Source organism: Fundulus heteroclitus, chromosome 13 (genome assembly GCF_011125445.2).
Source record: "Fundulus heteroclitus isolate FHET01 chromosome 13, MU-UCD_Fhet_4.1, whole genome shotgun sequence".
Lineage (NCBI taxonomy): Eukaryota > Metazoa > Chordata > Actinopteri > Cyprinodontiformes > Fundulidae > Fundulus > Fundulus heteroclitus.
Genome location: NC_046373.1, coordinates 19074223 through 19100572, shown reverse-complemented (window position 1 = coordinate 19100572; position 26350 = coordinate 19074223). Strand labels below are relative to the sequence as shown.

At 40.9% G+C, this 26350-nt stretch overlaps 1 protein-coding gene across 3 annotated transcripts; it reads left to right on the top strand.

Annotated features, from left to right (window-relative positions):
* The first annotated feature begins 5271 nt into the window (after positions 1–5271).
* trim46b (tripartite motif containing 46b) lies at positions 5272–26271 on the top strand. Of its 3 annotated transcripts, none has more exons than XM_021322986.2 (12): positions 5272–5715; positions 8934–9195; positions 9280–9469; positions 10027–10225; positions 12153–12299; positions 13639–13734; positions 15602–15855; positions 17449–17570; positions 17709–18047; positions 22137–22366; positions 23089–23156; positions 25613–26271. In XM_021322986.2, the coding sequence occupies exons 1-12, from the start codon at positions 5626–5628 to the stop codon at positions 26070–26072; spliced, it is 2457 nt and encodes an 818-aa protein (XP_021178661.2). In that variant the 5' UTR covers positions 5272–5625; the 3' UTR covers positions 26073–26271. The 3 variants fall into 3 exon arrangements, with proteins under 3 accessions (XP_021178661.2, XP_021178662.2, XP_012730868.3); XM_021322987.2 differs by lacking the exon at positions 5272–5715 and adding an exon at positions 6264–6366; XM_012875414.3 differs by lacking the exon at positions 5272–5715 and adding an exon at positions 6400–6583.
* Positions 26272–26350: the final 79 nt, after the last annotated feature.

The following is a 26350-nucleotide window of genomic DNA, read 5'->3' as shown; positions in this document are numbered from 1 at the left end:
GTGTTCACACACAACTCCTGACATGCAACAAACTATGTGGAAAAATACAAAGACTTCACGTGTTAGAAAACACAAGCATCAAACAGTAGAATAACGAGTATTGTTCTTTTTTTGCAATATGCAAGAGATAAAACACCGTTCTCTGAATGCATTATTGAAGTGTTGCAAATGTCACTAATACCTACAGGTAAACGGTGAAGAGAGTTAAAATTTATCCTGGACAGGAAATGAAGGAACTGCTCAGACATTTTCTAAAACAAATCTTCTTTCAATGGTTCAGGATTCCTTTTTCAGTGATTAACAACAACATGACCGACAGCTACAAGAAACATCAAAAAGAACTTTTGTAAACCAAAGGGTTCAAATTCTTTCTTGTTTTCATAAACAATGTTATTCTTTTCTCCAATTATTACATTCTGATTTTCTTTTATCAACATTTTTCATTTCTAAAACTCTTATAGCAGCTTCATGTGGTTCTCAGTAGCAGAAATAAATACAACTTTGATTTAAATAAACTTAATTAAAGTAATAGAGTAACTATGGTGTTGAAATTGAATTCAAAATGTACCAATCCTTCATGGAAGTATTAATCTCAGGTTAAAGGGTTAAAAATTCCTGCTGACAATGCCAACTTGCATGCATGGTAATCCGCCACACCCTTGTGCATGTGCAGACAAGGTTTGCAAACATGGATTCAGAAAATAAAAGGAGAACAAATACAACAAATACATTTGTTACATGGGAATATAAAAGCAACTAAATGCACTGAAAAGATATAAAAACACTGTTATTTAATAATAATAATTGAACTTTATTGATCTCACAATGGAGAAATTCACTTCTGCATCTTAACCCATCCCCTTGGGGAGCAGTGGGCTGCCACAGTGCGGCGCCTGGGGAGCAATTGGGGGTTAAGGGTCTTGCTCAAGGACCCAGAATGGCAGCTTGTGGGAGGTGAACTCAGAACTTCTGGGATCGAAGCTCTGTGCCCTAGCCACTAGGCGATTTTGGATCGCAAACAATAATTATTCTGGTCATGAGGACAACATTTATGTATATACACACTGGTACAGCTTAAGAAATTTGAATATGGCGTAAAAGTTCAAAATTGTTTGCCAGTCATCCCGGAAAGTGAAACTCATATACTATATAGAATCCTTACACAAAGAGTAATATATTCCAAGTCTTTGTTCCTTGTAATTTCTGATGATTATTACCAAAAACCCAAAATTCAGTGTCTCAGAAAAAGTTATTTATGGTGTGACACCTAATCAGCTAATTAACTCAAAACAACTGTAAAGGTTGCCTGCACTTCTAAACAGTCTCTCACTCTGGGTCAGTAGGCGACATGGGGAGACTGCAAGTCCACCCTGGGCGCTTGGAAGACAAACAAACTTGTATAATATTGCTTTGTTTGTTTATCGTTCAGTAAAGACGGAAGTATTTCTTCTTGATGGACGGTTGTACTGAAACTGTAATTTCAATTACAAAGCAAAATGTAGTTGACAATATAGATTGATTGATTAATTGATTGATAACTGCGCATGTCAGAGGAGTTCTATTCTGAATAAAGCCAGGTGCATATACATGCACATTATGATCAGATTAATTGATTGTATGTCCATATAAAACGGTACAATTTAATTTTTAATTAATCCAAAAGCATTTTAATCCGATCCTGAAATTTTGTGCATGTAAACATACTGTAGCTAATGAAGCCATCTACCAGGAAATTCTAGAGCACTTCATGCTTCCCTCTGCAGACAAGCTGCATGGAGAGGCTGGTTTTATTTTCCAGCAGGAGTTGTCACCTGCCCACACTTAGCAATTATCAAACCACTGCTGAAAAAGAACAATTTAGACAAACTTCTACTCCAGAACTACAGGCCCATCTCAAACCTCCCCTTTATCAGTAAGATTATTGAAAAAGCTGTATTTCAACAATTAAACACCTTCTTAACAATGACCAGCCACTTTGACGTTTTCCAGTCTGGCTTCCGTGCTCACCATAGTACAGAGACCGCCCTTATCAAGGTGTTTAATGACATCCATATAAATACAGACTGTGGAAGAACCACCGTGCTGGTTCTATTGGACCTCAGTGCAGCATTTGATACTGTTGATCACTCCATCCTGTTAGAACGCCTGGAGAACTGGGTCGGCCTCTCTGGTACAGCTCTCCACTGGTTTAAATCCTACTTAAAGGACAGGGACTTTTTTGTATCAGTAGGTAACTTTACATCAGATATGACAAAAATCACATGCGGGGTTCCCCAAGGGTCCATCCTGGGCCCCCTCCTTTTCAATATCTACATGCTCCCCTTAGCTCAGATCATAAAAAACAACAACATCAGCTACCATAGCTATGCAGACGACACACAGCTCTACATCACCATGTCACCAGGTGACTATGAACCAGTTCAGGCACTGAATAAATGCCTAGAAGAAATCAATACGTGGATGTGCCAAAATTTTCTTCAGTTGAATAAAAACAAAACAGAAGTAATAATATTTGGACCAATAGAGGAGAGATCAAAAGTTAGCACACAGCTTCAGTCACTTCAACTAAAAACCACTAATCAGGCCCGAAACCTGGGAGTAGTGATGGACTCAGACCTAAACCTCCTAAAACCCCTAAAGACAATTACAAGGTCGGCTTTCTATCACCTGAAGAACATTTCTAGGATTAAAGGACTAATGTCTCAGCAGGATCTGGAAAAACTAATCCATGCGTTTATTTTTAGTCGAATAGATTACTGCAACGGTGTTTTCACAGGTCTGCCTAAAAAGTGGATCAGACAGCTGATCCAGAACGCTGCTGCCCGCGTCCTCACTAAGACTAAGAAAGTAGAGAACATAACCCCAGTTCTAAAGTCCTTACACTGGCTCCCTGTATCTCAGAGAATAGACTTTAAAATACTTCTGTTAGTCTATAAATCCCTAAATGGCTTAGCACCTAAATACATCACAGACTTGTTATCAGCGTATAAACCCTCCAGACCACTCAGGTCTTCTGGCTCCAGCCTACTCTGCATACCTAGAACCAGAACTAAACAAGGAGAAGCAGCATTTAGTTCCTATGCTCCACTTATCTGGAACAAACTTCCAGAAAATTGTAAAGGTGCAGAAAGCCTGAGTTCCTTTAAATCAAGATTAAAAACACATTTGTTTAGGATTGCCTTCAACTGTTCTAGTTAACTGAATCACCACTTCTTTGATCTAATTTCTATCTACATTTTATTCCTACTTGCTGTTATTCTGTTTTAATTTGCTATATTTTAATCATGTAAAGCACTTTGCATTGTCCCTGTACTGAATTGTGCTATATAAATAAATTTGCCTTGCCTTGCCTTGCCACACTGCCAAAGGCACCAGAAGCTGGTTCAGTGGTGGTCCTGCCCTTGACTGACCAGCAAACTCCCCTGACCTGAACCCCATGGAAAGTCTATGGGGTTTTGTCTAAAGGACGACGAGATACACCAGACCCATCAAGGCAGATAACCTGAAGGCAGCTATCAAAGCAGCCTTTGCTTTCAATACACCTACGCAGTGCCACACACTGATCGCCTCTCCACCATGATGCATTGATGCAGTTATTCACACAAAATCAGACCCAACCAAGTACTGAGAGCATAGAAATGGTCTTACTTTTCAGAAGCCTCACATTTGTGATTAAAACCTCATCAGACAACAAGATTTGAATATCACATTAGATATTGATCTAACGTGATATTCTAATTTTCTGAAGTGCTGAATTTTTTTTAACCTATAAACCATAATCATCAAAAACGCACGAAATAAAAGCTTGAAATATTGTACTTTATGTGTATTGTATGTCTATAAAATGAAAGTTTCCCTTTCAGAAATTATGAAAATGATTAACTTGTTTGAGCTGTACTTGTCTATAAATAAATTTGCGTTTGTAATACTAAAATATATGATTACTATATGATTACTGGAACCCAGGTGAACTGGTCATCATGTCTTTAACCAATCCAAGCTCTGACTTCAAGATCAAATGGAACCAGAGTATCACCACAATAATAGCTTTCAACAAGCAAGCAGCAAAGGATGTGACATTTTTTCATAAAATTGAGATGCGTAACAACATGTCCTTCAACATTGTTTTAATACTGAATAAAAAAATTAACGTCTAAAACTAAATGTAGTTTCATACACTGTTCCAGATTAAATGCAGTTAGCTGAGCTGGGTCTCATCTTCAAAACACCTTTTTATAAAATTCTGTCTTGTGGAACAGGTTTTTTTCTGATCAATGCTCATTCATGAACTCATAATCAGGGACACCAACACACAACAGTTGTTCATAATTTAACATACAGTACAGTGCCTCATAATAGCTTTTAAATGTAAAGGTGACAGGGTAGCCTAGATTTTGCATTTGCTCGGTAGTTTGCTCTGTCTGTTTTATGTGAGCTACTTACGGTACTTTTTTTCACTGTCCCTTACCATGTAAAAAAGCTGAGTTGGGTTTTTGTGCACAAAGTATTTTATCATATGTGGTGGACTCCGCAAAGCTTTCCACTCTTTGTAGAAGAGTGGAAAACCCTGTGGGAGATGCAGCACAAGAAGGTGCTCTGCTGCAAAAAGGGAACTTAAAGAAAGTAAAATTTTCTTGAAATGAGTGTATTTGTCCTTGATTTGAGCGGGTAAGTTGAAATGATCTGCCAATAGAATAAGATGTTTACACCTAAAATACAATTGGGGGTGTTATATATATATATATATATATATATATATATATATATATATATATATATATATATATATATATATATATATATATATATATACTGTATTTGTATATACTGTATTTGTATATACTGTATTTCTATATACTATATATGTATATATAGATATATGAGCTTTTGGTATGATTTTAATCATGGGGCCCAAATCTCCTGCCAGGACCTCTGCCTTCATCTTTAAACCTAAAAGAAATTGGGGAGATTATTAATTTTTCTGCCTATATTCATATGTAGGTTTATTCCTATTTAGCCCAAAGGTTGATTTAAAAATGTTACTTAAAATTATTATTATTATTATTATTATTATTATTATTATTATTATTATTATTATTATTATTATTATTATTATTATTATTGGTTCTCTAATTAATACCAACCCCTATATCAATGTGACGGTAAACAACATGCGTAAGAGCCAAATTGACGAACCAGAGCATTTTTCTCTCTCTCTTCCAGTAACACCAGGCTCTCCCCCCGCGGTGTGCCACATCATTTAAAGGCATCCGGTGCGGGAGGGGCTTTAGGATGAGGGGCGGGATGTCTGGGTGAGGAATAAAGCTACAGGCACCTGCTAATATTCCGAGTGGGTATATTACACTAGCAGTAAATATTTATTTTTAATAATTCGTCTAAACGCGTCACGTTTTTTTTGACGTTATGGCTTATTTTTTTTTTAATCCGTGAGCATCCATATTGAGTGTCTTGTGAAACGAATAACGCGCAACTTTGTATTTTGCGGGGGGTTGATTAGCCGCTTCTTTTCTCCGAAGGGACAGAAATTCTGAATATACATAGTCGTGTTGTCAACATGCACGACAAGACCTGCGGTCTGGATACGTGTCTGATCGTACCCAGATAATGAAAGCAGGGGGAAGCTATTTTCTTCATGTGGCCGAGATGGATGGGAAAACAGCCTCATCAGCGATGGAAGCCTTGGCTCGGATCAGCGTGAGTATCTTTAAGGTCTTATTTGGATTTGTCACTGGATATACATTAGAAAATCAGGCTTTTTGGATGTGTTGATTGCACGATGGAAATTACCTGAAGAGAATAGTAGCCGTGCACAGATTAAAAGACGGGCGAAAATGATGTTTTCCCCCCTGACGTTCTATCCAATTAAATGTGCGTTTTTCTGGAGGCGCATGAGCAATGCGGATCAGAATGATTTTTGGAATTTTGCACATTTACAGACATAAAATGGTGACAGAGACCGTTTCTTTTTATTTTTATTTTTATTTTTTTTTTTGGAGGGGGGGTGGGGGGGATGCTCCTTGGATTTTTGTTTCCATGGAGACGGGATGCAAGACTCCAGTTTGCTGCTGAGGAAAAGGGCGAACGGTGTGTATGGACGCTTTCCCATCCTGAGAAGCGGACAGCTTCAGCAGCGACGGAAACGCCTCAGTAGAGTAGAAATAGAGCAGGCGGACCTGCGTTTGTGTGTTTCTGCATGGTGGCTTTTCACACCTCCTCCCTGGCGACGTGACGCCTCAAACCCCTCCCCTCCTTTCCAAGAGAGACGTCGCTCTCTTCATGCGGGCAGATACACTGGCTATACGCACGTATAGTCCTGCTGTAATGGCGCCCAGATTCCAGGTGAAGGTAAGGATGCGCCTGCTTTAACGCCTTCACCAGCAGCAATGCGCACTGACCGTTTTGAGAAGGACGCAGAGAGGTCCCAGTTTGCAGTGGGATCCGTTGCCTGCAGGGAAACATGGCAGTGGCCTGGAAGGTGCATGCTGGAGCATGTGACAGACAGGCCGGAGTTGACATTGGGGAATGGCAAAAAAGAAAAAAAAAAGGTGTCCTGAAGGATAAGGTGCATTATTCCAATTCCTTTATTTATTCCAACTGTGTTCCTTAAATGTATGTGTTAGCATAGATCTTTTTTTTTCACTTTTCAGGTGCAACGGCTAATTGATTCGCAGCCATTATGTCTGCAGCTCTTATTTTTTCCTAGAAAGATGCTGGTTTCATCAGTCCACATGCACGACTGTGTTTTTTTGTTTTGTTTTGTTGCCCTGCTATATTGTGCGTCGCTTCCCTTGACCACTCCGGTGTGCTGACATGAGCTGTCCTGCTTTCCTCTGTCACATCATACAGCAGTGACAAAATTACCAAATTCCCCTGTGCAGCACATTCAGACAGTCCTGTCCTCTGCTTGAAGTTAATTCACAGTGAGTGAGATGGCTGCAGCGAGACCTGCAACAGTTTTGCTTTTGGGTTGAGGTTGTGTGTCAAGGGCATCCAATCAAGCATGTTAGAGAGAGAGAGAGAGAGAGTGCTGGTCTCCCTGATATGCAGAAAAAGGCAAAAAACATGCTATTGTCCTGCAAATACGGACCAAAAATACAGTCTGAAAATCTACAGCAATAAGAGAAAAGCTGTAAGTCTGAAGTCACAGTTTTATTGCAACAGCCTGTTCATAGGATCATGCAACAATAATGACAGTTTAAATAATTTATCGAAGAGAAATTAAGGTGTGTCAGACGGAGAGTTGGACTCGGGGTTTGGTCTCAGGCCATCAGTTCTCTGGGCTAGATGCAGATCCCGGAGATGCTACCCAGGGGAGAACTAATAGGTCAAATGGATGAAGTAGTTAGGGATGAGGGTTGAATTCAATGAAAAGACAGGAATAAAGGATGAGGGAAAATGAAACAGGAAGTCGGGATGGCACCAGTAGTGATGAAGGATAGTAGGAGATGAAGGGTCGGTAGCAAAGAGGTTAAACTGTGAGGAGAATACAGGATGACATAGGTAGACAGCTAGGAAGGAGGGAAATATTGATGCAGGATGAAGATTAAATAGATTAGAGGTTAAGGCTTTAGCGATAGGAAATGATGAAGGAAGTAGTATTGAGGGTAAAAAGGTGTTAAGACTGAGGATTGATGTATGATAGAAGGCGGTAATGACGCGGCGGGTAAGGTACGGTTGCTCAGGAACAAACAGTTGCTGTGGACGTGAGGGCGAGGCATGACATAAGTCAAGTTGGGGGATGATGGAGGTAGAGATGAGAAATGCAGGATGAGGAATCAAGAGAGGAAAGATTAGGAATGAGCAACGAAGGAAGGTTGAAGTAGTCACGAGAAAGGTGATGGGTGATAGGCAGACAAATGAAATACGCAGAGATAAAGGAGGTGAAAATAAGAAATGAAGAAGGTAGGTGTGAGGGATAGGAGAAAATAGACAGAACAAGGATGAGGGAGGTAGGGATAAGAGATTAAACTATAGAGATGAGAGACCAAGGCAAGGTATGTAGGGATGAAGGAGGTAGTGATAAAGGGTGCTAGGGATGAAGGATGGGAGAGAGGTGTTGAAAAATAGAGAATAAGGGAGAGTAGGGATGAGGGATGAATGATGACAGAAGTAGAGACGATAGATGAAGAAGTTAGGGATGAGGGAGGTGGGGATGAAGGCTGAGGTTGAAATAAGATCAGTAACGGGTCCGAACGGCCAAGCTGAGTATGAACAGACTGCTGGGTAATTAGAGGTATGTTTAAGGCGTGCCGCTGCTCTTGAACCCAGGTTAACACACTTATCCATTTTTTTGTCAACTTATGTGCTCCAGTGAAGCTGCATTCTCACTCTACAGCTCCTTTTATCAGCCTGATTTCATGGGCCGAATATGATGGTGCAAGATCAACACCAAACACCACTGTATCTGTGCCCCGCATCACATCCCCGCAACAGTGCCGCTGCAGTTCATACTTCCTAACAATTTACACTCTCATCTGAGGTAGCCGCATCTTGGTATAACTAATGAATCACATTTACACATATAGTAAAATATCAATAAGGCTAATTTAATGGCCTTATAAAGCATATTCTGACTTCTGTCCAAGCAGCTCATGTCCATGGAGGCTACTGTTATATAAGGAATGCAGAGGCTGAATATTTAATGTTTGATCTTTATCTATAATTAACAGAATTGGTGGCCTATGTCACCCGTCTGCAACATCTTTACATATCTGCCAGTTTTATCCTCTAAACCCAACTCTTCTTGGTTTGATCTTGATCTGTCCACGGAGAGGAAAACACTTTGAAGTTAAAAGCATGTTCCGAATATTTCCTTCTTTCTCTCCCATCGAGCTCTTTTGCATTTCCACATTTTTCTATTTCACCTCTTTGATTTCTAAATATTCCATCCAACTTCTCTTCTCTCCCTGCAGTCTAACATGAAGAGTCTGGAGCACGAGTTGCACTGCCCCGTGTGTAAGGAGATCGTCAAGCAGCCCGTGGTTCTGCCATGCCAGCACAGCGTCTGCCTGATGTGCGCCTCTGAGGTGTTGGTGGCTAACGGCTACCCTCCCCCGGAGCTCCCCCCGGAGCCCAACTCACCGGCCTCCACGCCCAACACTCGTTCGCCTCGCCAAGCGCGCAGGCCCACTCCCAAACATGAGCAGCGTCCCATCGACCGCGTCCTACGATCAGGCAGGGAGTGTTTTCTTGTCCTCCGCTGGAGAAAAACACTCGTTTTAATTCTCTAGTTTGACTAGATCTCTGTCTCGGCTTTAGGCCCCCATCCGCCTTCACCATCCATGCCGCGGTCTCCTGGACATGGGACGTATCCGGGGCGGAGGCGTAAGGAAGGTCCTCCTCTGGTGATGATGTTCCCCTGCGTACCCTGCGGTCGGGACGTTGAGCTGGGAGAAAAGGGCCTGACTGACTGCCTCCGCAACCTCACGTTGGAACGTATCGTGGAGAGGTAGCTATCACAGGGGTCTTACACAGTCTGGAATGCCATTTGCAGGTCTTCCTACCATCTGTCCGTCTATCCATCCGTCCATCCATCCATCAACTAGACGGGGAAAAAAATATTGAAAAGCAATGAAAGATGATCAAACTGATCATGAAGTGATGCTGATTTTATTCCCTACCTTGTTTACAGCCAGATAAGCATGAAACGACCGTGTCCTGAAAAAAACTTGGAGGTGCGGGATCATGCCCGGATCTCATTATTCAGCCACAGCTGAACTGTGAAGAAAAATCTTGCACAGTGTGCACTACAACATACTGCACAGTGGCTACACTTAATGACTGTGTCTTTCCACAGTCTGGCAGCTTACTGTTCACTTTGTCCCATATTCTGCTCTGCTCGTTTCATTCCCAGTCCCTGCATCATCCGCATTGCCATTTAACAGAGTCTGATTTAAATTGTTTATGAGAACAAAAACACAAAAAACAACATAATCCATCTCAGTTGACTGAGCTTTCAGTCTCACATTATTTCATTTATTTGCTTTCTTTGCACTCTTCCACCAGGTACAGGCACACAGTGAGCCTGGGCAGTGTAGCTGTGATGTGCCAGTTCTGTAAGCCTCCTCAAACTCTGGAGGCCACAAAGGGGTGTGCTGACTGCCGGTCAAATTTCTGCAACGAGTGTTTCAAGCTCTATCACCCGTGGGGAACACCGCGAGCACAACACGAGCACATCCAGCCGACGCTTAACTTCAGACCAAAGGTTAGACCCACTTATCTGCGCACAGTGCCTTGCAAGCTGGACTTTCAAGTGTTTTGCAGCCTCTTAACTTGGTTTCTTTCAGGATTCTCATCTATTTAGCTCCCCCCATCTCCCAATCAAGATTGACCTGCTTTCCCGTAGTATGATACTGCCACCACTATGTTTCACTGTGGGGGTAATGTGCAGTGTTAGTTTTAGACCTCACATAGATCTCTCCTAACCTGACCATTGCCAGATGGATGTCGCTCCGCCTAGCTCCACTCACATCCATCCGGGACAGATCCATAGGAATAGCGTTTCAGAAGGCTGGGCCTTATCAAAAATCTTTGCATATGATTGGATAAGCCACTTGTCTGTCATTTTTATCAACATGCTATTTTAAGAACTCACACCGAAGCTAACCCGTGACGCTGTAAGAGCAACGCTTTATGTGTTTTTTTTTTTTATGTGTTTGTGGCTCTAGTGGCATTTTATGACAGTGAGCTGACAGGAAGAGGGGGGAAGACAGGCAGCAAAGCGCCGCGGGTCGGAGTCGATCCCGGGCCGACCGCGTTGAGGACTAAAGGCCTCCTAATATGGTTAGCGCTAACCGCTCCGCCGCGGGCGCCCCCCGGAAAACAAAACTTGCCAAATCCGGTCGGGAGAAGGGCGAAAACATCGTTTCCACCAACAAAAGCCTTCAGAGCCGTTCTATGATGTTCTTTTAATGAAACAATATTAGGTAGCTTGGACAACACGGAAGAAATAGCAGCATCAATGTTAACGCTTGCTTCCTCGATGCGAGCCGCCATTGCTGTCTGAATCAAATCAGTCTCACGTCACGGTCGCTTCTCCACTACGTCACATCTATGAAACTCCAGCCCTGCGTCCTGATTGGCTAGACAATAAAATTGGTTGGATAAATCACTCTCTACGGGAGAGGTCCCGTAGAGAGGATGTGAGTGGAGCTAGGTGGAGCGACATCCGTCTGGCTAGGGTCAGGTTAGATCTCTCCAGCTGCTTCAGACTTATTGGCTCCTCTGGTTAGTGCTCTCCTTGCCCTTGATCCTTTGCCATATCTTGGTAGATTTGTAGTTGTGCTATGATTTGGTTCTCATCCAATGGATTGAACAGTACATTGTTGGATGTTTAAAGCTAGGGACATTGTTTTAACACCTAAACCCACTTTGAATATCCCCACAAGTCTATACTTGACCCGTCTGCTGTGCTCGTTGGTCTTGCTGATTATGGTTGCTCAATGATGTCGTCCTCTGAGGCCTTTGCAGAACAGCTAGAGTCCTGCAGAGATTACACTCAGATGGACCGTATGCTGGGCATCTAGATTTTGAGGTGTTACAGTTAACTTTTCAGATTCTTATTTGTAAAAAAACAATGACAATATTTCTGCACTACTTTGCGTTGGTGTATCATAAAATTCCTTTTAAACATTAACGTTTATTTAACAAAATGTGAAATTTATTCAAAAGGCGTGAATACCTTTGCAAGGCACTATTATTGTATTTAAACTGTACAAGACTTATAAAACTTGCATGTAAAAAAAGCAGTTGATAACATTTTTTTTTACCCTTTATAATACATACAGGTCCTATTTTGCAATGTGATCATTAGAAATAATTGTTATATGTATTTATTATATACAACACTTTGCAAAAGCTTTGAAATAGCAATAGTTTCCATCAATTTATCTTAATTCTTGAACTGCGGACTTAATCACATATAAATTAGGCACAGAACCTTTCAAAACATTAAGTAACATCAGAAAGAAAGGTCAAAATGTTTTGTGTATAGAAAGACTGTGCCTAATAAACCAGTGTTAATGACAGACAGAGAAAAAATTCAAGTAATATATAAAATTACATTTAATTTATGTTGATACAGTAATATAATAAGGTATTAGCCCAGATTTATTTGGTGTTCCTTTCCTCAGGTTCTGACCTGCACGGAGCATGACCAGGAGAAGCTGCAGTTTTACTGCAGGTCCTGCCAGCGGCTGCTCTGTCCGCTCTGCAAACTGCGGCGCATCCACACCGGACACAAAATCCTGCCGGTGGCACAAGCTTACCAAGCTCTCAAGGTTTTGTGCAAATATACAATACTTTGCAAAAGCTTTGACTGCAGATCATTTTCTTTATACTTTGCTTCCAATGAGCCAGACTTTCTCCTAATTTGATAAAGAGGTCTTGATTAATACGTGCAAGGTACTGGACTAAAACATGAGTAAAAAAACAACCAAAGAAAAACTTTTTATAGACCTCCAAAAATGACATCTGAGCTATTGATGACCCATTGATCAAGCAATTTTATTGGAAACAAAATTTAAATAAGTTATCTTTCCTGAAGTGCATTGCACTTTTTGATATGTATTATTCAATCTGGTGCTTCCATCATCATCTTTCATGTGATTTTTGAGTAAAAAATACAATTTGAAAATTTATTTTAGGTCAGTTATTCAAACTGAAAATTGTATTTTGATTTTTGGAGCTAATTTGGATTACAGGGTTCTTCTGCAGCCTAGTAAATTGAGAGAATATGATGATGGGATTTTCCAGATATGATATGTATTGCAAAAAAATATTATTTTTTTATTTCCAGACTTTACCCCCCCCCCCCTCCCCCCGCGCCCATTGTAAACGTGTTTAATACTTCCTTTGTTGTATCTCTCCTTCCTTTTTTGTGTCCTCCCTTCATTCCACCCCCATACCTTATGCCTTTCTTCATTCTTTCCAAGGGTCCTTATTTTTTATTTTTTTCCTAGTTTTCTTTTTTCCTTTCCTCTTTCCTTCTTTTTTTCTTTCTGTCCTTCTTTTTTTCATGTATTCCTCTTTTTCTTTCTTTCCTCCTTTTTTTTTTCTTTCCTTCATTTTTTTCTTTTTTACTCCTTTTTTATTATTTCTTTCCTTTTTTCTTTCTTCTTCCTTTTTTCTTTCTTTCTTTCCTTTTTTCTTTCTGTCCTTTTTTTCTTTCTGTCTTTTTTTCTGTCCTTTTTTTCTTTCTGTCCTTCATTTTTCTCTCTTTTCTTCTTTTTCTTTCTTTCTTTCTTTTCTCTTGTCCTTTAATTTTACTGTGGTCCTTCCTTCCTTCCTTCCTTCCTTCCTTCCATTTTATTTCTGTCCCTTTTTCCTTGTATCCTTAATTATTCTCTTTCTTTGGGTCCCTCTTTTCTCTTGACATTCTCTTGTCATATTTGCTTCCTTGTATCCTTCCTTTCTTCCATTTTTGTCCTTTCCTCCACCAATCATTTCTCTCTTCCTTGTGTCCTTCCTTTCAGTTTATGGTTTTTGCTGGTGCCAACCAAAAACCTTGCCCTGGAATTACAGAAGAGTTAGAAATAAAAATTAGATTTTTGCAAACCTGTGCTTTTAACTGTAACCTGATGGTGTGTGTGTTTTGTTATCCCATGTTTTTGTTTAAAGGAGAAGATAACTAAAGAGATGAACTACATCCTGTCCAGCCAGGACACAGTTCTGGCTCAGATCACCCAGCTGGAGAGCGCCATCACTCAGACTGAGGTGAACAAAACACTTAATAGTTAAATTGCATAAAATTGCTAAAGCCGCTGTGTATTTCTCCCGTCTTGTGACATATTTTGGTTCACCTTCAATGTTATAGAAAGTTAGACAACAGTTGTCATGAATTTGACTGAAAAAACTTAAATGTCTCCCTTTTCGTGCTTTAAGTTTGTTTCAGTTCATTTGGTCTCAACTTAATGCAAAATAAAAAGTTGTACAACATCCTATTAGTTCTTTATGGTGCGTTCACACCGGACGTGGTGTCTGCAAAATGTCCGCCTGCACTGCACGGTGTTGACCGCTGTGCATTTCGCATGCACAAACGGTGACATCGGGTTCACCGCGTCATCATATAGGAGAAGCTTCTCTCTGCTTGTTTGTTCAACTCAACACGGCGGACCGGGATTTTACCAAGCGAGTCACGGTCCTGCATATAATGGGGAAAGCTGAACAATGGCACCTGCGTCCCTGCAGGTCTACCAGATCCTCCAGAGATGCTCCCAGTTCGGGGAGTCCATGAGCTACGGATGGATCACGGTAGCTTCCTATGGAGTTTTTGTCTGTCCAGGATCCGAAACTGATTCGGGGACGGATCATCTGTACGACAGAGATAAAAACAGGAAGATCAGAGATCCAGCAGCTGGTTGTGCCCACCATGGAGTTCAGACTGCAGCACTGGGAGAGCAGCAGTAGAGAGCAGAGCAAGAGGCCGGCAGACAGATTACCCGACCTGCCCACAGAAGCTGTGGCTGCCTGGTCCAGTTCTGGAGCTACAAGAGGAGGACCAATGATTTAACAGTCCTTTTAATGGGCTAAATTAAAACAGCTTTTTTCAAAGCCACCCACAAACATCTAAAGGGCATTCCTTACTTTATAATTTTTATATCTCCTATTTTGATAAAAAAAAAAAAAATCTTTTTCTCCGCTGCGCTCCTTCATCGTGTCACAACAACCAGTCCCTGTTTGGTTGCTGAAACGTGCACAACAATGCAATGCACCAATGCAATGCACCACAACAATGCAAAAATAAATAACCAATAAAATGTTCAAGAGTAGCTTCCTGTGATACTGTTCAGAATATGGTGGCAATGTGTGGCATGTGTCTGACCTCCTATCTGTGATATGTGTTGATCATGTTTCATTATTGTAGGAGACTTCAACTTTCACGTTGACAAGCCTGAAGACAGAAGTGCAAAAGAACTGAGTGTCACACTTAGAAACTTTGGTTTAACTCAACATGTTAAACAGGCAACACACAAACAGGGACATATCTTAGACCTGATCATCACTAAAGGTCTAAAGATTTCTAAGGTCAATGTAACTGATGTTGCCCTATCTGATCACTTTTCTGTTACCTTTGAAAGTAAAATAAACCTGAAACAGTTCAACCTTTGCAGGCAAAGCCCCTGTAAAAACCATTGATTGTGTAGTTGTTCTACCTATTTGCATTGTTATTTAGATTAGTTTGATGTTGCATCCAGTCTGTTAAAAAAAGTAATTTAATCAGTATGTTCACTGCAAAAAGGGAACTAAAAGTAAGTCAAATTTTCTAGAAATTACTCTATTTTTCATTGATTTGAGCAGGTAAATAAGACTACTTGCAAATGGGACTAGTAGTTCTACCCCTAAAATAAGATAATTAGATATTCTGCACTTGAAAAATAATGATGGAGATAAATTGTTGCCACTTTAAGTGAAAAAATCTTATTTACCTTCTCAAATCAAGACAAAATAACCCCATTTCAAGAAAAAATTACTTAATTTTAGTTTCCTTTTTGCAGTGTTTAAAATATCATTTTTTGCATCAGGAACCTAAGTTTGAGAGCCACTTTAGATCTTTAAACTCCTCTGTGGTTTTTATAACCAGGTCAACAGCGTGTCAGCCAGGGAGCAGCTGGCCCAGAGCATCAGGGATCTGACGGCCGCTCTTGCCGAGCGTCACGCCTCGCTCACCCAGGCCCTGGAGGCGGCGCGGCAGAAACGAGGCGAGGCGCTGTCCGCTCAGGTGGCAGAGAGACGCGGCCTGATGGAACATGCGGGGCTCATGGCTTTCACCCAGGAGCTCCTGAAAGAAACAGACCAGCCCTGCTTCGTGCAGGCCGCTCGCCAAACTCATAACAGGTTTTCGCTTTTCTTTGCCTTCGGTGTTACTCTCTGACTACCAAACAGAGCCGAATTTGCATATTTAGGTCATTACAGTGGTTGAACTCACCAGTTTTGCAGACATTATGGCAGCACATCTTGCTCAAACCCTGGATGTTTATATGAATATATTCAGATTGCTCTTGTGTGTCTTGATATTTAAAACCCATCTGGTCTTTTTTGTCTTTAATCAAAATAAATACAGTAGCGCTCAAACAACAACAACAAAATGTATACCCAAATTTTTGGCTGGAAAGATATCAGAAATTCTCTGTGAGAAAGCACCTATTGCTGACCATAAATCCCAGAAAACTGAATAGACTAGCTCTAGATTGTTTGGATTACATCATTCTAGTGTAAAAAAAAAAAAAAGAATTTCTCTGAATAATCAAGACAGCTGCTGAGCCTCTTCTAAATGAATCCCAGTTGGTTGGTTTTATGATCAGAGCATAAAATGCCAGAAAGATAACAATGACATAATAGATCCATCCCAGACTTAACAGAGCTCTGCTTGCATGTTAAATGTTAAACTTTGAGACAAAACAGTTGAGACAAATGCTGAACATCTGTGGCTTATTTTGGAAGGATGTCAAGAGAAAGCCTCATTTCACTGAACAGGATTACAAAGTTACATCTGAATCAATCACAAGACTTGTGGAACAACACATTTTGGGCAGATGAGACAAAAATGAAGACATTTAGATCTGAAGGACAGAATTAAACCAAAAGCAGCACAAACTGGTGATGCTTTAAATCGGGTTTTGGACCAGGATCCTCAACAAGGTCTTTTTAAATTACAGGTAACTCCTGGTGTACTCTCTGTGATTCTACGCTCCCTGGCATGTTTTCTGTGGCCAGTCTCTTGTTAATCTCTGCCCATTTTCATTTCTGCAGCAGACAAACCTGCACTCATTTTAAGCTTGACACATTTTTCCATCTAACGAATCTGGGATTTTTCTTACAATCCAAGTGTTTCTCACACATTCACAAAGAAACTCACATTGAATGAGGTTACTTTTTGTCACATATAATTAAAAAAATCATTGATATAGTTTGAATCTGGATAAAAAACCTTTTTTGTTTGTGTATTAATTTGATATGCGTGTTTTAAATCATTGCGGTTGTGACTGATTTAGACTCGCCGTTAGTGACCTCTTTATAAACAAGCCGCAGAAGTTTATTCCAGAGAAAAACAATCTGAAGATATGCATTAATCTCAAAATCTAAATGACCCCCAATGTTTATTTAATCTCAGGCTGAGTCATAGTTTCTTACAAATATTGCTTGGTGATTCAGTTGACTGATTCTGACCCAAAAGACATTTTTTGTCGTTTGTCTTAAATATAAATGAATGAGTTTGGAGTTTGCACCAACTCGAAGAAGTAATGAGTTATTTTTGGCCACGTTCAACAGATTTGTTAGGAGTTATAAAAATGTATAAAGGCAGTGGCCTTGTCTTTTATCCAGTCTTTATCCACATTATGTCTGCCTTTAATCTCTGCCGTTGAAAGCGTCGTATAAACACTGTTCCTTCTCTTACGCTGTATTTTCCTTTCTCTTTAACCGAACCAGACTGAGCAAAGCGATTGAGAATCTCCAGCATTTTACTTTGGCTGCTGATCCGTCCTTCAGACACTTCCAGCTGGATGTTTCCAAAGAGCTCAAACTCCTGACGGAGCTGAACTTCATCCAGGGTAAGGAGGAGAGCTGTGAGAGGAAGAGGATAAAGACCCACAGATGGGAAAATTAAATCATCTGTTCCATGATGACTTTATCTTGATCGACGTGGTAAAAGTGAACAAACCTGAACACTGAACATGCTCTTGTTCCAGCTCCTCTGGCTCCTGTGATCGACACCCAGCGCTCCCTGGCGTATGACCAGCTCTTCCTGTGCTGGCGGCTGCCTCAGGAGTCCGCGCCAGCCTGGCACTTTTCCGTGGAGTATCGCCGCCGAGGCGTGGTCCCCGGAGGAGCCTCCAGGGGAGGGATGAGAGGGGGGCTCGCCACCGCCAGGTGGGGCTGGCAGCGGCTGGATGAAGTGAGCGGAACCAGCGCCGTGATCGACAGGCTGGAGATGGACAGCGTGTACGTGCTGCGCGTGAGGGGCTGCAACAAGGCCGGTTACGGGGAGTACAGCGAGGAGGTGTACCTGCACACCCCACCTGCACCAGGTGGGAAAACCGTCATGTCTGAGCCTCTTATGGGCTTTTTCCATGCAGAGATGTTCATGAAAACATTGAATGGATAAAAAACTATTTGATAAATCACAATGTATGTAAGCCAATTTAGTTTATTCAATAAATCTGACTAGCATGAAAAATGTTGTTCATTTCAGCAATTCAGTACAAACAATAAAGCTTTTATTATATAGATTCATCAAACATAGAGTGATACATTTCAAACATGTTTTCCTGTCAATTTAGATGATCATGGCTCACAGGGAATGAAAACCCGACATTCAGTTTCTATGTAAATTTAAATAAGACCTGTAAATCTGTGGGAGTGGTGGCCTAGTGGTTAGAGCACAGAGCTTCAGTCCCACAGGTTCTGAGTTCAACTCCCACAAGCTGCCATTCTGGGTCCCTGAGCAAGAGCCTTAACTCCCAACTGCTCTCCAGGCGCCGCACAGTGGCAGCCCACTGCTCCCCAAGGGGATGGGTTAAGATGCAGAAGTGAATTTCTCCATTGTGAGATCAATAAAGTTCAATTATTATTAAAGATCGATAATTTTTTTGGCTTGACTGCTGTCCAGTCAGCAGTCATTGACAACTTCCACTATGAGGTTAAGCCCCTGAAGGTCATTACAGAAGCTGACCATCAATAGAGCACTGTCCCCATGCAAATTAATGGAAAGTTTAGTGGAGGGAAAAAGTGTGGTGGAAAAAGCAGCCATGAAAGGCTTTTGAGACTAAACCCATTCAAAAGCCATTTTTTTTCCACATTAACCAGTCACAGACTCTATGGTGTCTCTGCATTTGGGGCCAGTGGGGCCTGGCCCCACCAGATGTCGCTGTGGAGCTCTATTTGCAATAATCAGTGGGACAGGATCGTTCTTTATAGAGTAATATTGTAAAAAGACAGATTCCCTTACAAATAAAATTATGTTATAAACATTTGTGTCTACATATCTAAGTCTACCAGAATACTGACAAGCTCAGTAGGCTAAATCCTCTCGAGGCGCCTTGATATTGGGACCGGCCCACCAACATTTGTTAAAATAATGGACATGTGAAATCGCAGTGAGCGTGCCCAACACGTTTTCAACAGACAGCCGTGGGCCACGAATCCTCTGGCCCCAAGCTCGGATCGTCCAATCAAAGTACTTGAATTGCACACGTTACGTTTACGCTCTGCCGGCTAGTGTGCGGCCATAAAGCGTTGTATGAATATTAGCGAGCCTTTATTTGTAATTTTATGTATAAAAGTTAAATCATATTTAGCTTGCATAAAAATGACATTTCCAGTGTGATGGTTTGTGCAAATTTATCTGTGTAATTTAAAATTGATCAAAGTCAGGTCGAATGCATCACAAAAAAATGGGCTATTACTCGCTGCTCTAAAGTATTCTTGTCAGATAAAAGTCAGGTTTTCACATGTGGATACTGGCCCATACTTCTGTATGAAACTCTTTTTTTTATTGATCTCGTCTACATGTCAGATTTCCTTGAAACTTAATTTGGGGTTTTCATTACCTGTAAGATAACATAAGCAAAATAAACAATAGAAATATCACTCTGTAATAATTTTTTAAAGTAAAAGATTTTCCTATTTGAAAATCTTTACTGAGGTGCACCTGTACTATTTAGTCACTGATGTTCTCTGAAGGATGTTGTCCATGGAGATGAAAGGGTTGGTTTGTTGAAATTCTGTTTCTCTCCTTTAAAAAAAAAAAAAAAACTGCGGTAAAATCAGAAACTAATAATAACTTTACAGCTCAGCAAACCCAACAAGTCTAGTGGGTCAACAAACAGAAACAATAAATGTAGTCAAAAATTAGGACAAAGGGTAGATTATACTGCTTACACTGTTTAAACAGCTTTTGTTCATGTTCCACAGTGAGGCACGCCTAGCAAAGGGCGCGCCTTGATAAGGTTTCTCATGTACACTCAGAGGCAAATGGTGTGTGCTACAACTGCCATTGGTGTTTGCCATCCTTTTTTGTTTTGCACATAAACTTTCTTAAAACCTTTGTGATAACTTCCCAATTTAAAATTTACTTACCAGTTGAAAACAGATATTTACTTAGATTATGTAATTTTTTCCTCACTGCCTGGAATCAAATCAGACCAAATTATTCCTGTTTTACAGATCTTTATGATGGCTACTCCCCCACACTGACTTTGTTGTCCTTAATCCACTCCTTTTCTAATTTAGAGACACACTTGTTCCCAAACTTTAACTTTCCAGCTTATATGTTGAAACATCCATTTCATTTTGTGAAATTCCCCCTGTAGTAAAACACCACTGGGCTGCTCTCAGGCTTGGAAGCTTAAAATGTACCTCTGGTCATTGGGCTGAAATGTCCCTCAGCGAGGAAGAAGCCGTTAGAAGCACCTTCAGTTTTAGTGTCTTAAGACCACAGGATGTATCTCCAAGATTAAGGTCTTTGTCCCTTACTTTATGAGCAAACTGTAACCTGGCTTTTTAATGTGCTTCTAATGGCTTCTTCCTCGCTGAGTGGCCTTTTAGCCCATCTCGGTACTTTGCTCCTTTTACTCTGGATAATGACACTCTTTTACCAACTTCAGCCACTATCTTCGGGATCTTTTGCTTTGATTCTAAGGCAGATGTGCACCTATTGCATCAAATAGCTTTCATGTTTGAGACAAAGAACCCATTACCTTGAAAAGAATCTGTCACCAGAACAGAACGGTGGCTGGAGATTCCCATACAGTTTATACTAGAACTAAATAGTTTTTGGAACAAATGAATGTGGCACTTTCAGGTAATTGTAAATTGTATCCAAGCATGAACCTGACTTGTGGAGGCCCATATTTCCGTCCCAGGTATCTTGCACAATTTCTTATGATATCACACAAGAAAGAAGTGGGTTAAAGTTGTTGCCTAAAAAGACATCCACAGGTAGCCTCCAGAAGGCTTTGTTGGAAAACAAAAACATCATCACCTGGGTATTCACAAATTGTTTAAAGGCACTCTTAGTTTTATTTAAACTCCTGAATTAAAAAAAATATATCATCATACTGGTATTTAGCAAATTAAAATAATTTTGGTAAATCCCGCTGACCTGGAAAAGTTTGTGTGTGTTTTGATGTAAGAACATTCAAAGTCTCTTTTTCTTCAACGTGTGAAAACATTCGGATGTAATTCTGCTTCCTTCTCTACTTGTTGAAGCATTGTGAGATTAGGTGGGCAAAAACAACATTTAACTAACTTCAAAACTGTATTTTTTTGTTTCTTCCAACTATTCAGGCTCTTATTTTTATGATTTCATAAATGTTATTCAAACAGCACAGCAAGGTGCATAACAGCAGTAAAATGTGAAATACCAAAAAAAAAAAAATCATTGTCTCTTCTTCTCTTTTTCCATTTCTACCTTCTATTTTCTGCCATGATCTTCTCACTACCGACACACCCTCACTGTCTTGCTCTTTATTTCCTTACTTGTTTCCATTTCACAGCTTTGTATTTGTCATCTTGAGCTGTGCTACTTCCTCGCTGCCAGCCTACATGCCACCCACAGAACGTAAGAAGTGCATTCATCCCTGGTATTCCTTCTCTGCACCCCCATGCCATGCGCTGTTACAAGATCATCCCATTTTATCTCCCAAACCAAGATCTGTCCGAGTGCTGATGAGTTTTGCCCTTTTGTTAAGACCCGAGGCTTAACAAACGGATCAGATTCAGATCTGGGGCTTTGTAAGGGTCGATTTGTGTGCCTGGTGAATTCCCTGTGCCCCCTTGTTGGCTGTTTTTTCCTTCCTGCTATCCTTCCAACAACCGGGCTTCCTTCTGTCGGAGCTGTGTGGTGGTAACTGCTGTTTATTTGTGTCCCTGAGTCATCAGTGTAAAGATGTGGTTTTTCTCTTGCAGTGCTGGTGGGAGGAGGTGCATGTCTGCTCTCTCTTCTTTTTGCTGCTATCTGGCAAATAAAGCTGCACAACTTTCCTTCTGTTATCTCCCAAAATTCTCCGGTCACATTCCAACTCTAAATCTGACGTTTCTTCCTGTCTTCCCTCACGCCTCTCGGTCTTATCTCTCTCTGTGTCTTCCTCGTCTCTCTGCCCTTTCCTCCCTGTCAGTGCTTAACTTCTACCTTGACTCTCGTTGGGGTCTCCATGCTGACCGGCTGGTTGTCAGCAAAGAGCAGCGTGGGGCTCGCAGCGTCCCCGGTCTCTCCCTGCTGCAGGCCGCCGACCACGCCCTCACTTCCTGCCACCTCACGTCTGACCTCCTGGTGGGGGACGTAGCCATTACACAAGGAAGACACTACTGGGCATGCTCTGTTGAGCCTGGATCCTACCTAGTAAAGGCAAGTTCATTTTAGTTGTGCTCTTTGTTGCACCACTAAACGAAAGTTTATGAGCTTATAAGACAATTGAAGAGTTGCCAAGACCATTTTTTTTTTATTAAAGCCTGTGTTAAACAGCAATAAACAACAATACACGTGAGATTTAATTGTGTTGCTAAAATTTTGTCCATCTGGTCAGGTCAGGTAGATTAAACTGCAGAGAACCATTGTAGTAATATTGTAGTATTTTATGTGATGTAAAGTGTTTGCTTTGTGTTTTTATAAAGAGAAATATTAAAAAAAGGGAGCTAAGGCAGATGTTGAGCTAGTGCAAAAAAAAATAATATAACGCTTGGTTTAATGAACTTTCCTAAAAGCAGATATCAACCAACAAAGACAACCAGGGTTCCTGCACAGTTTGAAAGGTCGTGAAAACAACAGGATTTGATTTATTTGTCCCATATCTGGACATATATGGATCATGCAAAGATATTATAGAGATATGTCCGTCCGTCCAGCCATCCAGAGTTGGATTTTGATTGGACGAGCATGTCCACTGTGTTGATCCAGTAAAGATATATTAGGTCAGATCAACAATGTTCATCAAAAATACATACATGAATAGGCAAGCAATGCATTTTTATGGTTTATTCATTTTATTTTTAGATTTTAGATAACCTCTGACATTATCAGCGGTGGCAGGCCCCACTGCTCATTTGTTGCATCTTGTTCTTGCCAAACAGGTAGGAGTTGGGCTGGAGTCCAAACTACAGGAGTGGTTTCACCTCCCCCAGGACATGGCCAGTCCTCGGTAAGTAAAGCAAAACACGTCATGCTGACTGTGAAAAATAGGAGCCGTGGTCTTTTTATTTATTTAGTAGTAACAGGGAGGCTGCTTAGGGTTAATGGGAAGAAGCTCAGTTTGCTTAGGTATGCTGAAGTGACTGTGTGTCCAGTCTTGAGCTGTTTTGTAGAGAACTGGCGAAAATGTCCATCTTTAGATGTGCACATTTTGTAGAGAGATACCTTAAAAGAGTTTATTCTAGAATGCATTATCATAGGTTCACAAAATAAAAGGATTTAATAATAATAAAAAAGAAAACCAGATATTCTTTTCCTTCCATTTCACGATCATGCCTCATGTAGGAGCATCATTTGTATGTATTGTATTGACTTGAATCTAATTAAAATGTGCTTCCATTTTTGGTTTAAGGGCTATAAATACAAGTACAAATACAAGGGTATAAATACAAGTTTTTGGAGGTTTTCTGTGCCCATCAAACTGGGAGGAACCTCCAGGGTCAGACCTGAAGTTGCTACAGGGGCAAAATATATTTTCTTCTCTGGAAAAAAAGCATATTCTATGCCTAGAGGGGACATTTGTTATGCGACGTTATACAAATAGACTGAATTGGACTGAGCTGAATATCTGGGAGTGTTGCTGAGAGGAGGAATGTCTGGGTTCTCCTTCCCTTTGTGACCTGACCCCAGATAAGCAGAGAGGAATCGATGGATGGCCAATGTAGGTATTTTACATCCTTCCTAAAGAGAACGAAAGGGTGATTAATGAGATCTCCTTCAAATGGATCTGTCAGTTTTAGTTTGATATGTTTTATGCTAATTCAGCTTCCCCCCACAATCTAGTAACACGCATGCATTTTCTTAGGGTTGAGGGTTTGCTTGCATGGTTGTTTGTCTGTGCTGTCCTGCTATAGACCGAGGAGCTGTCCAGAAGGCCCAAACTATCATCCAGTGACGGCTACAGACATACAAAAGCCCCGTACAACCCTACAAGACAGAGTTTCAGAGCTCAATCATCCTGTAGATGGTAGATGGATGGATGTTGTAAGCTGAGTAGCTGCTCATGTGTGACACCTAGTGGTTTTCCTACGGTACATATCACAACCTATACCATGCTTCACTCACCTTTACAATCCAAAGAACCACTGTTGCCCTCAAGATAAATCAAAATCAAGATAACTTCATTGTTCCCCTCAGGGAAATTATTTTGTCCAAGTTAACATAAAAAGAAAACAGTAAGAATCCCTTCAACCAAATAAACATGGTATCAAACTTACAACTCTTTGAAAAATACAGTTTCTCAAGTTCTATTATAGCTTCCAATTCCTACTATGTAAACTTAACGTTTTCATGGTAAAATAATCACAATTTTATTTCTCTGTTTAGAATGTAGAAAGTAAAAATCTTAATCTAAAAAAATATATATTTTCATTAACGGAAAGTCTAATTGATTTGCTCTAAACTACTGAACAAAAAAAGATCCCCTTGAATGTCATTCGGTCGTGGAAATATCATGTAGATATTGAATGGAAGCACATAGAAAAACCTAGAAAGTAGACTGTTTGTCTTTATATTTTAGAACGTTGTTCAGGACTTTAGTTATTTGTAGCCAAAATTGAGGGATTGAATGGCTAAATGCTTCTCCTGAGCCACGGGTTAAGGAACCCTGACAAGAATTCAAAAATGTCAAATAACAAAAAAAAACATTTGATGCTCCCAAATATAACATTCAGTTGCGATATGAGACAAATGTGAACATGTTTGGATGGTGTTTGTCATGTTACATCTGGTCTTAAACAAGCCACATTTCAGAAAAAAGCAGCATGCCAACACAATAAGTCAGTCCAACATGGTGGTGGCAGTGGGATGGTTGGGAGCTGCTTGGCTGCATTAGTATCTGAAGGATTAGGTTTTATTATTGCAATCATGAATTCTACTCACTGCTGGCAAAACCTGAAGGAGAAGGTCTGGTCGTCGGTTCACGAGCTTAAGATCAAATGCACTCAGGTTAAGCAGAAGTCTCATGACCCAAAGCACCCTAACAAGTTCACTTATGCGTGACTCATAATTAAAAAAGAGAACATTTTGGAGTGGCCTACTCAAAGTGTCAAAGTCTGGGCTTAAATCCAATTAAGATGCCGTGGCATGATCCGAAACCAGCCGTCCATGCTCGAAAATCCTCCAATGTGGCTGAATTCCAACAATTGTTCTAAGAGTGGGCCTTCTTTGAAAAAAATAAATAAATAAATAAATAAATAAGAGTGGGCCAAAGTTCCTCCAAAGTTCCTCCAAAAGGCTCTCTGCTAGTTATCACAAAGGTTTGATGGCACCTGTTGCTGCCAAGGTCTGGTGTAAAAAGCCAGTAGGCATACGGGGCAATTACTTTTCATGGCAATACAGATGTGGTTGAGAAATGCACATTGAAAAAAAAAAAAAAAAAAAAGGATCACTGTTTTTCTTTTAAAGCTACGATCCAGACAGCGGCCACGACAGCGGGGCGGAGGATGCGCTGGACTCTGCACCACCCTTCTGCTTTCTCACGATGGGCATGGGTAAGATATACCTGCCCCAGCACAGCTACCACCACCACCACAACAACCACGGGAACCACAATCGAGACCCCCTCACCAACAACAACGTCCCCTCCTCGCCCACTGGCCTCACTTACCCGCTGCCGCCCAGACTCGGCGTGTGCCTTGACTTTGAGAAAGGGCGCGTCACCTTCTACGACGCCCACTCCCTGCGGCCCCTCTGGGAGGGTCACGTGGATTGCTCCGGGCCCGTCTGCCCGGCTTTCTGTTTCATCGGCGGGGGCGCCCTGCAGCTGCAGGAGCTGGTGGCCAATCGCAACGCAGATCCGACTCCGGTCAGGAGGGTGACCATTCAACCCCGTGTCTCCAATTTAAACAACAACAACAACAACTGATCTCCGATCAGACGTGATAGCGGTAATCTGGAATGTATCTGGCAAGTATTTACTCAGCTACAGCAAAAAGGTAGACGTCTCAGCGATTTCTTTGTTTTGTATTTCATTTTATTTAATAAAACAAGAGGTTTCTATAGCAACAAAATATGCAATGTAATTATGTTTCTTACATTTTGTTACATGCAGTTTTGCAACAGTTATTTGCTTAAGTAGTGTCTGGTGAATCCAGCACTCGGTATGTAATTATATATTTAACGCTTGCACTTGTAGCCAGGCTA